The sequence below is a fragment of the Saccopteryx leptura genome, chromosome 2, assembly GCF_036850995.1.
Source record: "Saccopteryx leptura isolate mSacLep1 chromosome 2, mSacLep1_pri_phased_curated, whole genome shotgun sequence".
NCBI classification, from domain to species: domain Eukaryota; kingdom Metazoa; phylum Chordata; class Mammalia; order Chiroptera; family Emballonuridae; genus Saccopteryx; species Saccopteryx leptura.
In genome coordinates, this window is record NC_089504.1 from 351,794,617 (window position 1) to 351,816,164 (window position 21,548).

Sequence of the window (21,548 nt, forward strand, 5' to 3'; positions counted from 1 at the left end):
CGGCTTTCAGAGCCGGGTCAGGCTTTATAGCCTCTGAGCTCGTGACCCCAAGCACGTCCCCCAACCTCTAGAAGTCCAGTGTCTGCGTTCATAACACGGGGCAGCGATGGGGACTATCTCCCGGGTCGGGGTGTGGGTGGAAGGAGACGTACCTGCGCGTCGCTCAGCACAGGGCTGGACCCAGAGGGGAACGCGCCACCCTCGGTGGGCCCTGTTAGTACGTTTCCTCAGCTGGGGTCTCGGCGGTCTGTCTTATGTTACATCGTGTAGTTGGTGGTCGATGTTAGGGTGACTTTCTGCTCCTGGAGATCCTCCTTGTAGGCTTTCTGGAACAGGAAGTGGATATGTTCGGAAACTATAAGAGCTCCGGGGTCCAGCAGGTTAAGGGCCCAGCCTGGGGATGTTGGCATTTGTTAACTGACAATCGTCAGTCAGACACTCGTCCCCAGAGTGGGTGGCTGTGGCTGTGACTGAGTGTGCTCTCCTGCCCAAGCTCCGTGTTACGCTCACATTCCAGACACGTTCAGTGCGCTCAGTTCTGGTTGTCCTGATGTCTCCTTGGAAACCAAACTGCTACCCAGGGAGGTGGGAACAGGCCCAAAATCGCCCTGGAAACCACAAAATGTATCTTTGGGGGTGGGGGGTTGGAACCTGTGCATCTGCACACACTGCCTTTTTCTCATGCAGTTTGCCCAGAAATCTCTTCTGTGTGTGGTTGCCTCCCTCCCCCATTTTGCTGGGGAGGGAACTGAGGCCCAGTATGTGTGTCTCTGCACTAATTGTCCTTCCCTGGGGAAAGGATGCCCACATAAACCTGAGACTATCCAGGCAAAACCAGCCGGCCTGCCCACACCTCCGACCCCAGAGGGCCCAGGGCTTGAAATTTACAAATGTGCTTGTGTTCCCTGATGGCTTCACCAACTCTCATGGGCTTTTAGATGCTCCTAAAACTTCTTTTTTAGAGTAGTACACACCTATCTAATCTTTTTACTTCCATGTGGTTTGAGGGCAAAGTGCCCCATATCTACATCATAGTTTGGGAAATCTAGGGAGTGGGGAGAAGGGACATTGGGGATTGGTCCAGCAGGTGGGAAATGGGCCAGTTTGCTCCTTTTCAAGTTCTGTTTGGCCAGGGTGAAATTCTGCGCATTGCCAGGGAGCCCGGGGCGGGGGGGGGGAAGCCTGGGTTTTCCTGGACTAAGAACTGAATGAGAGATGGAGTTAGGGAACGACAGAGTAAAAAGGCCATGGGAGGTCCTGTCCAAGCCGTTTCTAAGTAAGGATACTGTCCCTTGTCACAGAGGGTGCTGGTGAAAGAACAGAGCCTAGAAACCCAGCTCCCTGCTCGGGTGTGCCTTCCTCCCTACCCGACACGTGCAGGCATCTCCCTGTGTGCTGTCTGCCGGCACGCTGTTGTTCTCATGTGATATTAATTTGATTCCCCTGTTGTGATGGGTGCTAACCCCTCCCTGCAGAGGAAGGTATGGCACGGTCCAGATAACACATGCCCTCTGGGCACCTTTTATAGAACATTCACTGCAGGTCTGGTGCTAGCTGCTCTAAGTAACTATTGTACATAGCATTCAGGCCTGACAACTCACGCGGGCAGTTACTATTAATAACATCCACAATGCAGATCAGAGAAGTAAAGCAACTTGCCTAGGACAACACGGCGAGCAGGCAGGTGGCAGAGTCAAGATCCGAAGCCAGGCCTGGTTGATTTACCGTCCATGTCCTTCAGCCATTATATTATATGGCTGCCTACCCTTGCAGGCTAAGGAAGATTCTGACTCAGAGAGCAAGCAGTAAGCCACACAAAGAAAGACTGTCACCTGCCCACCCTAAACCTTTGCCAACGGATTTGGATTTTCTGAAAAATACGATCGTTCAGAAATAGGCACACATGTCATCGTGCTAAGCTCACCATCTAACATAGTGCAAAAAGTAAACAAAAACCCCCAAAAACCAAAATCCAGCTCAGTGTATTATTTCATATATGGACTGTCTGGCTGTTTGATTACTTTTTTCCATCATGAATATACCTGAGTCACTCGGCTGAAGTTTTCTGTATGCTCGCAAACGTCGCCATCTGCACAGACCCTGCATGCTGGTGCTTTCCCTCTCGTGATGAGAAGGAGAGGGGAAAGTTATTTTTAATGTGGCCATTGAATGAACATCCATGTCTCCCCTTCCAGCAGCTCAGCCGATATGTTTTCTCAACAGGGTGTTAATGACCTGGCTCTGGGGATGACCAGACAGGCCGTACTGGACTCAGGCCGGGAGCGTCCCTCCCCTCAATAAACTCAGACGTGGGGACTGGGGAACTTGTTAAACACATTTATTGATTTCTTGACAGTAACCAAACACAGTGAGTGACCATTATAAACAAGAAAAGAAAGGCATTCGTTTGTACTCTGTGAGACCCAGCTGCAGCTGGAGAGAAAAAACACCCCTTTCCCAGGAATTTACAAGGCAAAGTGCATTCCTTCAAGGGCGCATCACAGGGAGGGGGGGATGGCAGTTTTAAAACGCAAGGATTTCTGTCGCCTGCTGTCTCAGGCTAAAGCTCACCTCGTATGAATGATCGAGCCATGGAGTGGAATTAAAGGTATACTTGCTTAGCAAATGCATTCCTGATTGCCACAAACTCAGTAAAAATGGGCTGCAAATGAACAGAACATGGAGGTGAAGGAACGAAGGAAACCAGAGAATGCAGTTGCGTGGAGCCAAGGCTTAGCCTGGACGGGAGGAGAACCGACCAAAGCCAGAAAAATAAAATTAACTCGTTAAACACATTTATTGAGCTGTTAACAATAACCAAACACAATGTATGACCTTTGGAAAACAAGAGACAGCAAATGGATCGATTCTGATCTTGGCAAATCCTACTACAGATATGTGACAAAGGGGAAATAATTCAATTTCTTTATAGTCTGCGGTGATATATATATACAATGTGTATCTCTTCAATGTCTGTTCTTTTTTTTTTTTTCCTTTTTTAAATTGTTGAGTAAACAGAAGAATCATAATCTAGAAATAAGTGTCCTTGGCTGACTTTGTCCTGGTTCACCTGCTGCCCGCACCCTCAAAGGATCCTAGGACACTATCTGAGATTTGATGCAAAGGACAAAGTCTGCTTGATGTTGCCGAAGCCATGTTTTCTCCTCTCTCTTTTGGAAGAATTTTGTATGTACAAAGGCTGAAAAGTTTCACTGGGTAGATTTCTTAGTTCAGGAAAACAGTATCAAAATTGTAATCAGGTTAACTGGTTATTTTCTTCTATGACCTCTTATGAATGAGCCTTTTGTTCCTGAAAACTTGACTTCCCATCTTGGAGGCTGTGTGAGTGTATATGTGTGTCGATATGTTTTTGTGTGAGTGTGAGTGTGTGTGTATGTCCTCTGTCATGGTTTCTCAGATACTTTTCATGAAGACAGGGCCAATCCAAAGAGTTAATGAGGCTGGAGGAGGAGAAGGAGAGAGAAGAAAGAAGGGAACATCCCAGGTTACATCAATTCACAGTTGTAGCATTTCTCTGAGATGGAATTCTTCTTGGACTACTTTCCTACTTGAGGAGCCATTCATTTACTGGAAAGAGACAGAAAGAAAAACACACAACATAAAACAAGACATAATTGAATGAATTTGCACAGAGTGTGGGGGATTCACTTCAAAGGGGAAGAATCAGTTCTGTAAATGCCTCCTTACTTGTCTGTATCCAATAACCCCTCCACTTCCTTGTGAACCTCTAGGCCTGAGGTGTTCAATTTTGTTGTCAGCAGTCACATGGGGCTACCACAGATGTGAATGAATTAAAATTGAATAAAAAATTCAGGCCCTGGCTGGTTGGCTCAGTGGTAGAGAGTCGGCCTGGCGTGCAGAAGTCCTGGGTTTGATTCCCAGCCGGGGCACACAGAAGAGGCACCCATCTGCTTCTCCACCCCTCCCCCTCTCCTTCCTCTCTGTCTCTCTCTTCCCCTCCCGCAGCCGAGGCTCCACTGGAGCAAAGATGGCCCTGGCACTGGGGATGGCTCCTCGGCCTCTGCCTCAGGTGCTGGAGTGGCACTGGTCGCGATAGAGCGATGCCCCGGAGGGGCAGAGCATCACCCCCTGGTGGGCAGAGCGTCACCCCCTGGTGGGCGTGCCGGGTGGATCCCGGTCGGGCGCATGCGGGAGTCTGTCTGACTGTCTCTCCCCGTTTCTGGCTTCAGAAAAATACAGAAAAAAAAAAATTCAGTTGCCTTATTGTACTAGCCACACTCCAAATGTTCAATAGCCACATGTGGCTAGTAGCTACCATATTGGACAATGTCAATACAGAACACTGTTATCATCACAGAGAGTTTTGCTCTAGACCAGGGGTGGGAAAAGATAGTCTACTGGCCAGATCCAGCCTATGATAAGTTTTTGTAAATAAAGTTTTATTGGAACACAGCCACTCCATTCATTTGCATATTATCTATGGCCTCTTTCACACTATAACATCAGAGTGTTGCAGAGGCTGTATGATTCATAAAACCTAAAATATTTACCATCTGGCTCTTTATGGAAGAAGTTTATTGACACCTGCTCTAGACTATAAGCGCTTTATTGGTGGGGTCACAGCTGTCTACATCACCTTGTATCCTCATCACCAAGCTAGGTACCTGGCTCTTAGCAGATGCACAATAAATAGGTGTTGAACAAAGAGAAGGCTCAATCAATGAGTTGAGTATTTGTTTTCTGGCTGAAAGGGAACAGAAAATTATAGTTTTGGCTCTCTGTGTGTGTCTGAGAGAGCAAAAGGAAAGATAGAAATGTGGGGGAAGTAGGAGAGATGAAGCGGGGGACCAAGGGGCAGGGGTGGTAGCTGCTGCTCAAAGCCGCCGGGTAACACTCCCAGCCCCCATGGTGGAGCAGTACGTCATTGCTACAAAGGGCTTCACCATCCCGGCTCTCATTCATTCCTCACAACAAGTTGTGAAGTCGATGATCTAGGAACAGTCATGAAAAAAGCAAGGTCCATGGGGGTAAATGCCTTGGCTGAGTTTGCATGGTTTGTTTGCAACAGAAACAGGCCCAGAGCTTGGGTGTCATGACTCTAGTCATGAGTAGAGGGCATGTTTATGACAACTCTGTCTTCCTTTCCATGTTGAGGGTTGACCACAGTGATCAACACATACTTAGTGTGTAGAAGGGAAGAGAGAGGGTTGGGTGCAGACCAGAAGGTTACAGGAGGCAGGAGTCATTTTGAATATCCTCTACAGTAGGAATGATTGTCACTTCTAGGGGCATAGCCCTGGAAAAGGATGCACTCACACACATTCCTCCTTGTGGCCCAGTGGCCTAGCATATGGGTATTTGCTCACCTTCTAGGGGGAAGGGGTCCATTATATCTAAAGCTCTCATGCTTCTAGCTGTCCTGCTCCAACACGTAACCTTGAAAAGAAATCAGCCTCTCTGGACTCTTCAATACAATGGCAATAAAAAGGCTGTTTTGTCTGGACCAGAAGGGATCTGAAGTTTGATCGCTATCTCTACTATATATAGGCTTTACCAACAGAAAAGCACCATGTGTGTGGAAGGTGGTGGTCTTAGTTATTACTTATAATCACGATCCCCCATAACGGGAGATAACACCAGGCCTTCAAGAACTGGTCTAAACCTGACCAGGCGGTGGCGCAGTGGATAGAGCGTCAGACTGGGATGTGGAGGACCTGAGTTCGAGACCCTGAGGTCGCCAGCTTGAGCACGGGCTCATCTGGTTTGAGATAGCTCAGCAGCTTGGACTCAAGGTCGCTGGCTCAAGCAAGAGGTTGCTTGATCTGCTGAAGGCCTGCGGTCAAGGCACATATGAGAAGGCAATCAATGAGCAACTAAGGTGTCGCAACGAAAAACTAATGATTGATGCTCCTCATCTCCCTCCATTTCTGTCTGTCTGTCCCTATCTATCCCTCTCTCTGTAAAAAAAAAAAAAAAAAAAAAAAGAACTGGTCTAAGCAAGAGGTCTGAATTCCGGCATGGGCCCGCTGCCCTCTGAGCCAAGGACTCACCTCTATACTGAAGCTTCTGGGCCCGGTTGTTTGGACAGTCCTTCCCCTGTAAATTGAAGTTGATGTTGGTGCGGATACAGCGGTTGTTGAGTGGCTGGACAGGCCTGAAGTTGTCACTCATGCTCAGAAAGATCTGAGATGGCTGATTCTGGCTGAGCAGGCGTAAGGAGTGCATCTGAGGAGAGAGAAACAGCTGTGAGACCCACCCCTCCTCTGAAAGGCACTAGGGAAAGAAGTGAGACCCCGCAGAGACTGGCCAAGCCAGACTGTCTGTGGAAGGGCACGCGAGCCCCGCAGAGACCCTTGTTCTGTGGACTCGGTTGTGCTGGGGGCTCACTGAGGCTGCCAAATGCGGGGTGAGCCTTGCTTCGAGCTCAATAGCTCATGGATGCCACGGAAGAAGTCAACTACTCTGTTTAATCCCCAGTCACACCATCTGTCAAAGGAGGAAATCCAACTAGGTGTCCTCCAGGGCCTCTTTCTCTTACTCCCCATGGTTCAGTAATTCCCAACAACTCAGAGAATTATTCCCTGACACGGGTATTATCCACACTGTAGTCATTGGTCCAGGGGTCAGAGCGAAACTAAGCTGGATTAGTTTGGTTCTTTTTCTGTGAAATCAGAGCCAGGAGCTGCAGCCAAGCTCCGCCCCGGGACTGAGAAACAAGGGAGGAGTCGTGGCAGGAGAGATGCATGAGGCGCATGCGCAGTAGGAAGCACAGCAGGGCAGGGATACAGGGCGTCTGGGGTTCTGATCCCCGCGAATTGCTGACGTCAATTTCACATCTTCAGTTCCTTGTTTCTCAGTTGCCCAGTTTCTCTTGAACAAACCCTTTTCCTAGGTTTAAGTTATCTGGGAGGTAGGCGGTTGCTGATCACCAAGAGTCCTAACCAATACAGAGAGGATCAGAGTCTTCAAATTGTTCTCCTTGTTGTTGGGTCGTAAGTACGGCGGCCCCTTGAGCAATGTGGGGGTCTGGGGGCACCGACCTGTGCAGGTCAAGATCTACGTATAATTTTTGACTCTTTCCCCAAAACTGAGTGGTCCCTTGGTATCCGTTGGGAATTGGTGATAGGACGCCCTTTGTGGATACCAAAATCCTCAAATGCCCCAAGTCCCTGTATAAAGCAATGCATACAGCCAGCCCTCCGCAGTTCGAACCCGAGGTGTTCAAGGGTCACCTGCACTGTCCCGTACAGGGGAACAGGTTCGGCGTCCATCACTCATCTCCCCTCTGAGTGTTTATCGCATCTCAGCATGTCAGAGCTGGAACAGGTTGGTGTGATTTACCCCCCATCATAATGAGCTGCATTTATTTCACAGAAGGGCGGTGGCAGCTCTGGGAGCATGTAATGAACCGTTCCCCAAAGCTGGCCTTTGAGGCCGGATCTCCTGGTTCCCATCCAGGTCCGAGGAATCCGAGCCAGCTTTACGAGGAACGCTGGGAGATGCTCTAAAAAAACTTCCCCGTTCGATTATGTTTGTGAGAGGCTACATAGCATACTGCTTCCTCTTGGAGACTGACATAATTATTATCATTTCAAAGGCCTGGGAAGTCTCCCAACAATGAGATCTATTTAATTCTTCTTTAATCTAGCCTTTTTCAGACATGTTTGACCATTTCATCCATTTTGCTCACTTGCTGTCTGCTCACTATCGCTGCAGACACACTTTGGGAACTAACCCTGCTGTTCTTTCTGTCAGACAGGTTGGAGGCTTCTACACGTAGTTCATGCTGAGTCTTGAACTTGCTTGAAGATGCTGATTCTTTAAGTGTAGGTGTGGTGAGTTGAATTGTGCACCCCCAAAATTCCTAAGTTAAAGTCCTAACTTCCAGTACCTTAGAATTCGACCTGATTTGTCGAATGATGTAGTCATTATGATGTAATTAGCTAAGATTAGGTTACTGGGGGGGGGGGGGCCCTACTCCAATGTGACTGGTGTCCTTATACAAAGGGGGATTTGGACAAAGAGACACAGCTGTAGGGAGAACGTCATGTGAAGCTGAAGGCAGAGGGCAGTGATACTTCTCTAAGGCAAAGAACACCAAAGGTTGCCAGAAACCAGCAGAAACCAGGAGAAAGGCATGGAACAGATTCTTCCCCACTCCCTCAGAAGGAATCAACTCTGCTGACACCTCGACCTTGGATTTATAGGCTCTAGAGCTCTGAGACACTACATGTCTGCTATTTAAGCCACCAACTCTGTGGTACTTTATTAAAGCAGTCCTGGAAAACTAACACAGTAGGTATTTCACAAACACAGCCAGGTTCCACACTGTCTTCCCCATCCACTAAAAGACCCCAGAGAAGCTCACCTGCATCCTTGTTATATAGACAGGTTTGTTCATTATGATCCAACTTGCCGTCTCATAGCAGGGTGGGATAGTCATCGACCCATCGTAAGTAATGAAACTAGAGGTCTCTGGATATAGTTCCTCTATATTAAGTCCCTGTAGTAAATATGCATCATCTGGAGAAGGAAAGAAGAAAGACTTAAGAATTAGGTTTCTTGAGAAAGTGCTGGCATTGCTGATTTTTTTTTTTTTAATGATTCCAGAAGATTGTATCTGTCAGGATAGACTGCAGTAACAAACAGTCCCGCAAATCTCAATCATTTTAAACAATGAAGGTTTATTTCTTGCTTACGTACATGTCCATTCTAGGTTTACTTAAGGCTTCCTCCACGTCATTATTGTTCAAATTCTGGGACCCAGGCTCTTAGAATAGCTCCTATCTAGACTTGTGAGTTGCAATGATTGGGAGAGAAGCTCCCATCCCAGAAGTGGCACATGTCACCCCTATGCACATTCTAGTAGCCAAAAAAAGTCACATGCCCAAGGTTGGCATCAGAGATGTGAGGAAATATGTTCTTCCTGCAGTATGGGACACTGAATATTGGTGAACAGAAGTGTGGTCTATGACAAGGACACAAGGAAGAGCCAAATATTCGGTTATGGTTCTTCAGACCTGGGACCATAGTACTCTAGTCATAAGGAAATGCACAATTGAAGTCTTCAGGACCTGTGAAAACGTTACCTGGTCACCATTCTTATTTATAAACATTGCTTAATTAAAAAGAGCATTAAGAAATGCTTTTAGAAAGAAAAGCAATCAGGCCAATCCTATCATGAGACTCAAAGGTGAAGTTCAACAGCTGACTGCATGTTTGTGGATCTCTTCTCTGTCAGGCCCAGGCAGACCCAGCCTTTCCTCTGACCCCAAGGTGGAGTATTCACACTCATAAATGTTTTATCATTAACGATAGTTTTTTAATTATAAAAGTAACATAAGTATGCATCAGACTATGGAAGAAAGAGAAAAAAATTACGACCCTGATTATCTAAAACAACTGCCATGAACATTTTTGTATTTCCTTCTGCTTTTTAAATTCAATGCACTGGCTGCAGTTGAAAAAGATCGTAATGTATTTGAGTTTTCAAATCTCAATAAATTGCAATGAACCTCTCCCACTCCACCCTCTTCTCCCTACCGTCCTTTTTGGCACACTCTTGCTGTCTTCTCCTGGCTTCTAAAGCACCGTTAGTATTCCTATTTTTCTGGCCATTCTGTGTTGGGTTCTGTTGCTGGCTCCTGACTTCCTACCTGTTTTTCTCAATGTTGGCATTTCATAAGGAGCAGTCCAGGCTCCTTAATTTTTCTTACTCTGTATGCTTCTCATAGGGTAGCCTGTGTACATTGCCAGAATGGTCTTCATAGCCCACTGTACGCCAGTAGTTCCAAGACCCCTACATTCCCCCAGTTTGCCATGAGGGTCGACCACTACAGCCCATCCAGGAGGTCTGGAGAACACATGGCAGGGACCCAAAGCCTGCCTGGCCGAGGGGTGAGAATGGCTCTTCTAGTCTCCCTCGATTCATGTATTGTCTCTCATTTACATGTTCAACTCCCACGTGGAAGGACTAACTCTTCGAGGATGATATAATCTCTTAGGTGTAGTATGGTGCACATCTAATGATAAGAAAGGGCTTTCACATACAGCGAGAACCTCATCCTGACCTAGTGAGATTGTTCAGGCAGATAGTAATATCCTCCTTGACGAGAGACTGAAGATCAGAAAGGCAAAGTAATCTGCCCAAGGCCACAGAGCTAGCTGCTAACTTGCAGAGGTGAAAGAAACCCAGATCTTTGACCTCCAGACCCAAGTCGTCCGTTCAGCAAATGTTCACGAAGGACCTGTCAGTGCTGGGCACGAGGTTAGGCTCCGGGGATACAGCAGTAAACAAGACAGGTGCAGTGTCTGCCCTCGTTCTAGTTGAAGAGACAGACTACAAATGGCAAAACGAATATATGTAGACTCTAATACCAGGTGGTGATAAGAGCGCCTTGGCCTGGCCTGTATCTACCTCCTGATCCTGAGCATTGAGGCTACTAATCCATTAATCCATTTTCCTGGGCTCTGACTACCTTGATGGGGTGACCGACCCTCTCTAAGGCTCTGTCCAAATGCCCATGTGTGAGAGAGATGAGAGAGAGAGAGATTGGTCAAGCTGGGTTTGGAGACCAACTCTTGGAGAAAGGACTTCCTTTCTCTTTCCATTTAAACGTTTCTGCCTTTCCATCAAAACACCAGAGAATCAGGACAAATTCAGGAGAGACACAGTGACGAACACGGCTGGGAAGGGTCTGCACTCTGGCCCATGTGCTCAGATGCTTCCGTGACCAAGACACGATGCCAGAGCACACACTAATGAGACGGACCTGGGCAGCTGCTGGGTGAGGTACCGACACAACAAGCTCATGTGGAGTGCCCATCATTTGGCTCTGTTTCTTCAGCCCCTCGCGGGTGTCAAGCACAAAGCCAGGTATCGGAGAGCAGGACGGAATTAAGTGCAGGTACCAAGGAGCAGCAGAGACAGTGACAGTCATCTGTACCGAGTACCCTGAGAAGCTGCCAGTTCCGCCCCGGGAAGGGGCTCAGGAGAGGATTAACTGAGGAGCTGACCCTCCCCTGCATCCTGAATGACAGGAGCTAATCAGTGTGTGGCTGGCAGGGGGATGGCTGTCAAGGGCACTGTAGACAGTCACGCTAGAGAAAGAGCTAAGGACACAGAGAGTGGTGCATGCCTGGGGACAGCCAGAGTGTGGGCGAGATGCAAGGGGACGGGTGTTGTAAGAAATGAGGCTGGAGGGTCAGCAGGCGCCACTCCCAGAAGGGCCTTCTCCGTGCTTCTGGGAGTGTGGGCTTCATCCTGTAGGCAATGCATAGCCACAGAAGGGTTTTAGGCAGGAGAGTAGCGTGATCAGATTTGCTCTTAATGATGCTTGCTCTGATGGTGCTTTGGCCTGAAAATTAACATATTGAATGAGAGAAGGAAGCACTTGGCACATGGTTATTAAAGGTCAATGTGGTTTGTTTAACCAAGCTTGCACACAGAGCATATTGCATACTCTAGCATGCTGCCATTATTGTGTTTTATTTCATTCGGGGTGGTGGGCAGGAGGGAGGGATGGAGGCGGCAGAATGAGGGGCATTCCAGGCACAATGGGAGGAAAGAAAAAGGACATTTATGTCTCTCAGAAACTATCACCAGCCTCTGTGTTGCATCTGCATTTGAGGAAGGGGTTAGTGTGTGTGGATGTGGCGGCAGGTTAGGGCAAGAGATGAAAGAGGCGTGGTCACGGGTTTAACACACACAGCAAGCTAGCAACATGCTTCCCAAACACTGGTGTGCTGACGGTACTTCGGTCCCACAGGGAGATGCCTTTCTGTCCACACCCCCTTCGAGAGACACACAGTCTGCCCTCCCACGATCCTCCTTCGCTGACTTTGTTCTTTCCATGAGTCCCGCTAATATTCTTTTTTTTTTTTTTAGATACAGAGAGTGAGTCAGAGAGAGGGACAGACAGGGACAGACAGACAGGAATGGAGAGAGATGAGAAGCATCAATCATTAATTTTTCATTGCGCGTTGTAACACCTTAGTTGTTCATTGATTGCTTTCTCATATGTGCCCTGACCGCGGGCCTTCAGCAGACCAAGTAACCCCTTGCTCGAGCCAGCAACCTTGGGTTCAAGCTGGCGAGCTTTTGCTCAAACCAGATGAACCCACGCTCAAGCTGGCGACCTCGGGGTCTCGAACCTGGGTCCTCTGCATCCCAGTCCAATGCTCCATCCACTGCGCCACCGCCTGGTCAGGCCCGCTAATATTCTTACTTCAACTTTTGCCCTAGTAATTTATTCATACTACAGAACTTGAAAAGACCCAGTGTGAAGAGCGTGAGCTCTGGACTCAGACTTGAGTGTGAGGGACGGCATGACTTCTCATCACCCAGGTGACCATGGACATGTAGGTAACAGACTGAGCCTCAGTTTATACATCTGTAGTATGTAGATTGGCTGGAGTAGGCAGTGGACTGAATATTAGTGTTCCCATCCTCCAAATATATGTTGAAGTCCTAATCCCCATTGTGATGGTATTTGGAGGTAGGGCCTTTGGGAGGTAATTCAATCATGAGGATGGAGCTCCAATGAATGGGATTAGTGCCCTTATAAAAGCAATTCCAGAGAGCGCTCTCACTTTCTTTCTGACACGTGAGGGTACAACAGGAATTCTGCAACCCAGAAGAGGGTTCTCACCAGAACCCAACCATGCTGGTACCCTGATCTTGGACTTTCAGCCTCTGGAATAGTGAGAATTAATTTCTGTTGTTTATATGGTACTTTGTTACAGCACCCGGATGAAGACAAAGTCCTTGCCTCACAGAGTTTTCCAATGAACACATGAGATCAAGCTTTTCAAGTAGTTGGCATGGGGCCCAGTCTGTGGTAAGTACTCAGTGATGCTGGGTAGCGATGATGTCGCTCCTTCCTTTCTGGGCTGTCCGCACCCAGCTTCTCTAGGACAACCATTGCTTGACCTTCCCAAGTCCCCCCTGGTTCTCCTCACCTTCCGTTTTTACCATATTTACTGAATTAGCTTGTTAATCATTGTTGTTTTGAATGTCCCCCCTAAGCTGTGAGCCTCTGGAGAATGGCTTTCATCTTTTATCTCCAATCTCCCAGCCTCAGTGTGGTGGATGCTCAATCAACAGTGGTTAAATGAACAAATGAATGAAATAATTTCTGCTCAGCAGCACCACCTACTGGTGGTGCTGTTTATGATGAGCACGAACTAAAGGAGGAAGAAGCAACATCATCGGTCAGATGATGGGAAAAATTCTCTGAGGCTCCTGTCTGTACCATTAACTTAAATATATGCTGCGCAGCCTCCTCTCCCATATATATCACATCCCAAGATAACAGGTTGAGATGAGACTGTTGCCTTTCTCCACGTGGCATTACCACATTTCTACACCTAACGTGCCTGAACCCTTGCATTTATGTTGCTGAAATGGATGTGCATTTAACGTGTAACACTTTTCCATTGGGCTTGCCACTTTGTCTCAAAGGCTGCCATTTAATCAGTGTTTTCTCTTTTAGGAATTGGAACTTGAGAACTACAGGCTACCCCTTTGCCTCCTCTCTTCTCCCCACAGAGACTTGCTTTGCACATTCGGCAGGACACAGGCTGTGAAACTCAGGAAAAGGCTGTGAGCAAACCCAGCAGTTTTCAGCCCTCGTGTCAAGGAGGTGTCTTCCACAGCTGATCAGGACTGGAACTAGTTGTTGTCACCCACCGACTCCCTCATTCGTGTAGCAGCCGGCAGAAAACATCGGTCTGTGCCTGTCTGTGTTACCCTCGGGGCATTGCGTACGAAATGCCTGAGAACAAAGGCACTGGAAAGTGGATTCTGGTCCTCAAACTCCCACGGCTCTATTCATTAGGAAGAGTGGCCAAGACCTAGAGGTCAGGTTTGTTTCTGAGCAGAGAAGCACAAATATGGAGTGTGGCTCTGCGGCCAGCGGGGTGCTCCTGTGTGCCTCTGCTTGCTTCGAGGGTATTTACTGGGAACAAGTGATGGCAGAAGTTCAAACAAATTTTCAGGGTAGTTTCATAGAGAGGTTTTCTATTCTGCCTGTCTGTCTATCTATCTATCTATCTACCTATCTATCTATCATCATCTGTCATCATCATCTATCTTAGGGGAATATAGGTTATTCAGAACAAAGCCCTGGACTTCAAGCAGGAATCTTAATTCAAGTTTAAGTTTCAACTGCGGCTTTGCTAGTAACTTACTTTTCCTTCATGGCTAACACTCTTACTTGGGGGCACAAGACCATTGTGGATATTACTAAAGTCATCTTCAAGTAAAAAATAATTCTATAGACCTCAAAATTCCATTCAACAGAAACAAGTTTACATTGACAGATTTATCTAAAGTAGGTTATATTTAGTATCAGCTATATTGTTGCAGTACAAGAAGACCCCTAGTATAATCAATATGTGTAGACTATTTATGCCTAATCTATGTCCCAATTTTATTCTTCCAAATGACTGTGAAGTTCACAACTGTGCTCTTGATTTTATGATATGCTCATGATGAGTCTTAGTCATCACAATTCCCAAGTTGCTTTTCTTTGTCTGAGAGAAGCATGCTGATGAAATACCTAGAATTGCACAGTGAGGGACTTTTGCCTTAGTCTGAGCTCCAGTGCAGCCTCTGTTAAGGGCATTGTGTTTCCTTATGTGGACCACTGATGAGATTTAACACTGCCTGGCTTCCTGCTTATGAAGTTCCCATTCAAAGAGAACGACGCCAATGAAAAAAGACTTGGCAGGTGCAGGGATCGATACTGGACTTGCCTCTGATCAATATGGAACTATTTGGCAATTTTCTTATACGCAATGACATTTCCTCTTGTAATCGGAGGCACATACAACTGAAATGAAAAAAGGCAATTACGGAAGCATAAAGTAATACGACTGTTTGTTTTCCACAAACAATAAATGAAAAGAAAGAGAGCCTCCCAGAATTGGATTCGCGGAGGTAAGCTGCCTCTTCTCCATGCCTCGCCGACGTGAGTTACTACTAGCTGGCGACGCGGGAATGGGTGTGCTGCGTTCTGCGAAAACATTGCCGAAGCTGTTCTTTGAAATGAAAGTACAAGTTCAATTTAGCATAGAGAAAGGCACCGGGAACAATATGCTTAAATTCCCCGGTGATATTTCATCACATTTAACATTGTGTCTCTCTGAGGAGCGGGCTCACAAAATCCTTCCCCAGGAACTGAGCTGTAAGGCAGTTAGGCGTTGGTCTGCCCTTGCCTACACATCCATCTTTTAGTGGGAGTGGGCATGGGCCGTGGGGTTCAAGCAGAGGTATAAATAGGCAAGACCGAAAAAGATGTTTTAAGGGACTCGCACGGAGTGTCAAAACACCACGCTTAAAATCTCTCCTCCCAATGCCTTCAGCCCTGCCTTTATTTCCGTGGAGGAAATATATGAAGGCAACAGCCAGACCCTTTAAAATTCGGAATCAGTGACCTATTGGATTCTTCTTGGACTGAAGTTCACCATCATATTTGCTATGTATGAAATGAACGGAAGCCATGAAACTGAATGAGAAGGAAGCTAGGACAGTGACACACTGTCCGAGGGCATTGGGAGAAAGAGCTCATTAAACGGAATGTCCTAACAACAACGCCCTCTCACCCATTTAAGAAGGCTTTCCGCACTCCACTAGTCACTAATTTCACCACTTTAAAATATCATGAAATTAGAAAAAATAATGCTAGCTCGATGCAGTCACGTGGGTACTAAAATGATAGGAATGTTACCTTTTATATAATCAGGGCTCTGTGCTTGTTAATTAATTAACACAGAGCAAATGGAGGGACCTGGGCATTATTCCAAAACACTGCATTCAAAAAATTATAACACTTCGAGTAAATTGCCAGTGTCTCCTCCAGAAAACCCATGCAGAGTATCCATTGTACAGTGTCATGATTTCAGTCGTGACGTGACTCCTCCCCCTCCCCAAGCTGTTGAAGGGGAAGTTAACTTTAATAAAATGGATTTTCTTGAGCAGACTTTCTAAATTCAGCCTGAAATTAATTCAGGCTGGTCTTTCCCATTGTGGTGCGGGTTAGTGAGAGTGTTTTATAAGATATGCTCAACATATGAAACCCAAACTTCAAAGGAAAGTAGTGAACCCTCACTAGGTCATTCCCATCCACTGTATGGGTTCACACACAGGCACTGTGAACTTTTAACTTCATTTAAACTAAGCAAACTGTTGGCTATGTGCCCAGTACTGTGTTTACCTTGAACATACTTTTTATTTGGCATCAGAGTGACCTACCTCTCATTCTACAGGAAGCTGGCTTTAATGACCACGTAGTTTAGGCCAATTTAGAAACACACAAAAGTATGTGCCTAGTTTATACCAGTTGTTGTCCAGGCACTTGACTCATGACCTTGCTTAGTCCTCACTCCAACCCTCTCAATATCAGTATGAATATCCTCATTTTACTGATGGTGAAATGGTTATCAGAGATGTTAAGAAACTTGCCTGAAGCCACACAACAAAGGAGGTGGTAGAGCCAGAAGCCCGAGTCTGCTAGGTCCATCTCTCTTCACTAGAACACACTGTTTCCCATAAGTATGGTGACTTTGGCCCTGGCCGGTTGGCTCAGTGGTAGAACGTCAGCCTGGCGTATGGATGTCCTGTTTTTGATTTCCAGTCTGGGCACAAAGAAGAAGTGCCCATCTAATTCTCTATACCTTCCCCACCTTGCTTCTTTTTCTCTTTTCCTCTCCTGCAGCCATAGCTTGATTGGAGTGAGTTGGCTCTGGGCGCTAAGGATAGCTCCATGGCCTCTGCTTTAGGCACTAAGAAGAGCTCAGTTGCTGAGCAATGGAGCAATGCCCCAGATTGGCAGAGCATCACCCTCTAGTGCAGGGGTCTCAAACTCAACTCAGCATGTGGGCCGCAGAGCAAGATCACAGCTGTTCGGCGAGCCGCACTAGGTCTACAAAAGGCAACTGTTATGCAACACTTTTCAGTGTCACAAAACGACCAGAAACTGTAGTTCGCATCACAACTGCTGTTAACTAAGCTAATATCTAGCTAGGATGCTAGAGAAATGAAAAATACAAGTAGGCCCCTAGGCTTACTTAATTTTATCCAAAATATTTTGAACTTCGTGGATTAGTCTGTGGGCCGCACAAAATTGTTCGGCGGGCCGCATGCGGCCCATGGGCCACGAGTTTGAGACCCCTGCTCTAGTGGGCTTGCTGGGTGGGTCCCAGTCAGGCACATGCGGGAGACTATCTCTCTGCCTCCCCTCCTCTCACTGAATAATAAAAAAAAAAGTATAGTGACTTTTACCAGTTTAATATCTGGCTTGCAAAATTCCCAGTTCTTTGGCAAGAGTCTCCTTCTTTCCTCCTTTTATGGGTTTCCTAGCACTGATTTTCTTAACTGGCTCAACAGGATGACTTCACACAATTCATTCCCTACCCCACCATTTAATCTATGATCAAATCAAACAAACAGACTGTGTCCCCACTGGCCGCCATTTTGTGGTGATTTCACCCCATGCTTCCACTTTGCTCTCGCCTCCTCACGCCTCCTCAGTGAGCTGATGAGACAAACACACAAAAAGCCTCGTCCAAGGTTGGAATTAAACAGCTATCTTTAGAAATGATTTGCAGTCCCAAGTCATGAGGATTCGAGCTGCTCTTTCAAAAGAGAGGACAGGTCCGCCTCTCTCCTCTATTTATTCTCACTCCCATGATTTCGCCCAGGTTTAAATGCCATCTGCAGCCCAGTGATTTTTCACATTTATATCTTTAGTTCTGTCTCCTGAAATCCAGATTCAGACAGCCACCTGCCTACTCCATATCTCTTATTGGATACACTGTAGACATCCCAACTTAACATGTTTGAAACTTCCAATTCCCTTCCTACCCACTCACATGGTTTATCCACAGTCTTCCCATTTCTGTTGACGGAAATGTCTTCCTTCCCGTTGCTCAGGCTAAAAACCTTAGTCATCCGTGACTCTTCTTGTTCATATCACACATCTGATCTATTAGGAGATGTTTTGGCTCTTCCTTTAAAATACCCCCAATCATTCCTCTCCACCTCCCCACGTTAGCCTGGTCACGACCCACACTGTCCCGTCATCTGGATCTCCGCAGTCATCTCCCAACATTTCTCCTTGCCCTTCTCTAGAATGTTCTCAGCCAAGCAAAGAGAGTGATCCTTATGGCAGTAGATCATGTCACTGAGTCTTAGATCAACTTCTTCTTATGAATGCCTCCAAGGGAAGGGCCGATGAGGGAAGACTGACCCCATGACTCTCCTGGTACTTCGTGTGCCTAGAACGGCAGTGCCGCCGGGTCCCTCTGTAGACCCCTGATTTCCGCTGGTGGTTCCATGCCAGGGCACAGGCAGGAGCTGCAGACAGCTTAGGATGGACGAGCCTGAACTTTCAAAGTTCCCTCAAGTCCAGTGGTTAGTTACGTCCCTTTCAAGTGGCAACAAGCGCGAGAAGCAAAGAGATGGCTCTTCAAACTGAACCGAAGTTGGAATTAAGAGAAAAACATGCTGACTAGTTTCATGTGATGTGAAAGGATTGGCATCACAGCTGGTTGTGAGAGCTCAGAGGTAGGCCTTCCTTGCTCCTGGGTTTGAACCCTTGCTCTCCTGCGGTGGAGCAGCAGCTCACTGTTCAGGAAACGGTCACTCCCTCTCTCCCCACCCCCACGTCCGTGGGAAGACTCTGAGGTTGCGTTTGGTCCATGTGGCTTGCTTTGGACAGAGGAAAGTGGACAGAGGTGACAGTGTGTGAGTTTCAAGCCTGGGCCTAAGTAACGTCACAGATTTCAGCCCTCCACCCTCAGAAGCGCCAGTACTGTCCTGGGTGAGCTGCTGGATCCCGGAAAGACGAGAGCCCTGTGGGGCCACGTGTCCCCAGCTGACCCGAGACCCGCAGTGGAAGCGCAGCCACCCGCCCCGCCCCTCGCCCACAGACCCGCAGTGGAAGCGCAGCCACCCGCCCCGCCCCTCGCCCACAGACCCGCAGTGGAAGCGCAGCCACCCGCCCCTCGCCCACAGACCCGCAGTGGAAGCACGGCCACCCGTCCCTCGCCCACAGACCCGCAGTGGAAGCGCAGCCACCCGCCCCTCGCCCACAGACCCGCAGTGGAAGCACGGCCACCCGTCCCTCGCCCACAGACCCGCAGTGGAAGAAGCACGGCCACCCGCCCCGCCCCCGCCCACAGACCCGCAGTGGAAGCACAGACACCCGCCCCCGCCCACAGACCCGCAGTGGAAGCGCAGACACCCGCCCCGCCCCTCGCCCACAGACCCGCAGTGGAAGCGCAGACACCCGCCCCGCCCCCGCCCACAGACCCGCAGTGGAAGCGCAGACACCCGCCCCTCGCCCACAGACCCGCAGTGGAAGCCCGGCCACCCGCCCCGCCCCTCGCCCACAGACCCGCAGTGGAAGCGCAGACACCCGCCCCTCGCCCACAGACCCGCAGTGGAAGCACAGACACCCGCCCCGCCCCTCGCCCACAGACCCGCAGTGGAAGCCCGGCCACCTGCCCCGCCCCTCGCCCACAGACCCGCAGTGGAAGCACAGACACCCGCCCCGCCCCTCGCCCACAGACCCGCAGTGGAAGCACAGACACCCGCCCCGCCCCTCGCCCACAGACCCGCAGTGGAAGCGCAGACACCCGCCCCTCGCCCACAGACCCGCAGTGGAAGCACAGACACCCGCCCCTCGCCCACAGACCCGCAGTGGAAGCGCAGCCCCCCCCCCCCCCCGCCCCTCGCCCACAGACCCGCAGTGGAAGCACGGCCACCCACCCCGCCCACGGACCCGCAGTGGAAGCGCAGCCACCCGCCCCGCCCCTCGCCCACGGACCCGCAGTGGAAGCGCAGCCACCCGCCCCGCCCCTCGCCCACAGACCCGCAGTGGAAGCGCAGACACCCGCCCCTCGCCCACAGACCCGCAGTGGAAGCGCAGACACCCGCCCCTCGCCCACAGACCCGCAGTGGAAGCACAGACACCCGCCCCTCGCCCACAGACCCGCAGTGGAAGCACAGACACCCGCCCCTCGCCCACAGACCCGCAGTGGAAGCGCAGACACCCGCCCCTCGCCCACAGACCCGCAGTGGAAGCACAGACACCCGCCCCTCGCCCACAGACCCGCAGTGGAAGCACAGACACCCGCCCTGCCCCTCGCCCACAGACCCGCAGTGGAAGCCCAGACACCCGCCCCTCGCCCACAGACCCGCAGTGGAAGCGCAGACACCCGCCCCGCCCCTCGCCCACAGACCCACAGTGGAAGCACAGACACCCGCCACGCCCCTCGCCCACAGACCCGCAGTGGAAGCACAGACACCCGCCCCTCGCCCACAGACCCGCAGTGGAAGCACAGACACCCGCCCCTCGCCCACAGACCCGCAGTGGAAGCCCGGCCACCCGCCCCGCCCCTCGCCCACAGACGCAGCAGCGAGATGTCAGCGTGTATCGCGGAATGCTTTTGGTTATGCAGAACACGCGTTTGTCAATAGCCACGTCCTAGACGTGTGTCCCCTCAAACGACTTCACTTCGTGGAGCCGTAGTTTCCTCCTCTGTAAACTGGGACGGCAACTCTGTCTGTCTGGAAGGTGGGTCGTCTGTGAGCACTGGGTGTCGTGCTGCAGACAAAGCCCTTGGCCCCACGGCCGGCCGGCAGAGCGGCGAGTGCTCAGTTAGCCTCATCCTGATGCTCAGCATGTTGCAGAGCGGGTACCACGCCTAAGTGATGGGGCAGGCGGGAGCTAGACTGGGCTGTAACTCTGGCTGCAGCCGCAGAACGGGCTGGTGGGGAGAGTGGGTAGGGCGGAGGGCAGGTGTCCCTGGCATGCGGTTGGGTGGCAGCGGAGGAATTGATTTATTTCTATCTTAGCAGTATGGAAGCAGAGCAGGTGGCCTTCTCCTCGTCCTGACCGGAGTTCACGGGCTGACCTCTTGCCGAGCCTGTGGAGGGACTTTCAGGCTGCTGTTTCCCACCCACCACTGGGTCCTAGGGAATGGCTTCTGCTTCAGACCCTCCCCGCTCGCCACCTGCGGTCCTTCCGTCCTTCTGCAGGAGGGCTGCCTCAGGGGGCTTAGCTGGAGGGAAGAGGGCTGGGCTTTCCGGCCGAGCAAATGAATCCCTGCAGCCACCGCGTTCTGGGCACAGTGTGTCCAGCTCACTCCCACGCGGAGGGGCCATCGTTATCCCTGTGGTGTCTCTCCTTTAGATGTGTGATAAATGTGCTGCTGGGAACACCTCCGTGATCTCCCAACGGGTGTAAGAGCACAAAATACCTGTGATTAGGGGGCCTTGCGCAGTTACCTGTCCCCATGGGGGTCTCCTTATCTTCCTTTAGTTCTCCTCTCTTTCCCCCTGGCCCTGACAGATAGATTGTGAGGAACAGAACGGGGAGGGGGGGGAGGGGGTGTGCTCCTGCTCTTTCCTATTTGCATTTCTAGAAGGGTGTCTGGAGAGGTGCTGAGGGTGTTTCTGCAAATCCATCTTCTGCATACACTCCTCAGCATGGCATCAAGACCAGCCAAAAGCGATTCCGGACCATCTTCCCTGCCATTCACGCCCTCTGTCCCTGTCA

At 49.6% G+C, this 21,548-nt stretch overlaps 1 protein-coding gene across 2 annotated transcripts in view; it reads right to left on the reverse strand.

Moving 5' to 3' along the window:
• Positions 1–2,322: 2,322 nt before the first annotated feature.
• The window catches only part of CA10 (carbonic anhydrase 10), a 498,781-nt gene continuing 479,555 nt past the window's right edge, over positions 2,323–21,548 (reverse strand). For both annotated transcript variants that reach the window (XM_066364602.1, XM_066364601.1), the window contains exons 8-10: positions 8,351–8,505; positions 6,033–6,207; positions 2,323–3,588 (exon numbers count right to left, since the gene is read on the reverse strand). In XM_066364602.1, the coding sequence (XP_066220699.1) occupies positions 3,566–3,588; positions 6,033–6,207; positions 8,351–8,505 (353 nt within the window). In that variant the 3' untranslated portion in view covers positions 2,323–3,565. The remainder of the gene's footprint in view (positions 3,589–6,032; positions 6,208–8,350; positions 8,506–21,548) is intronic.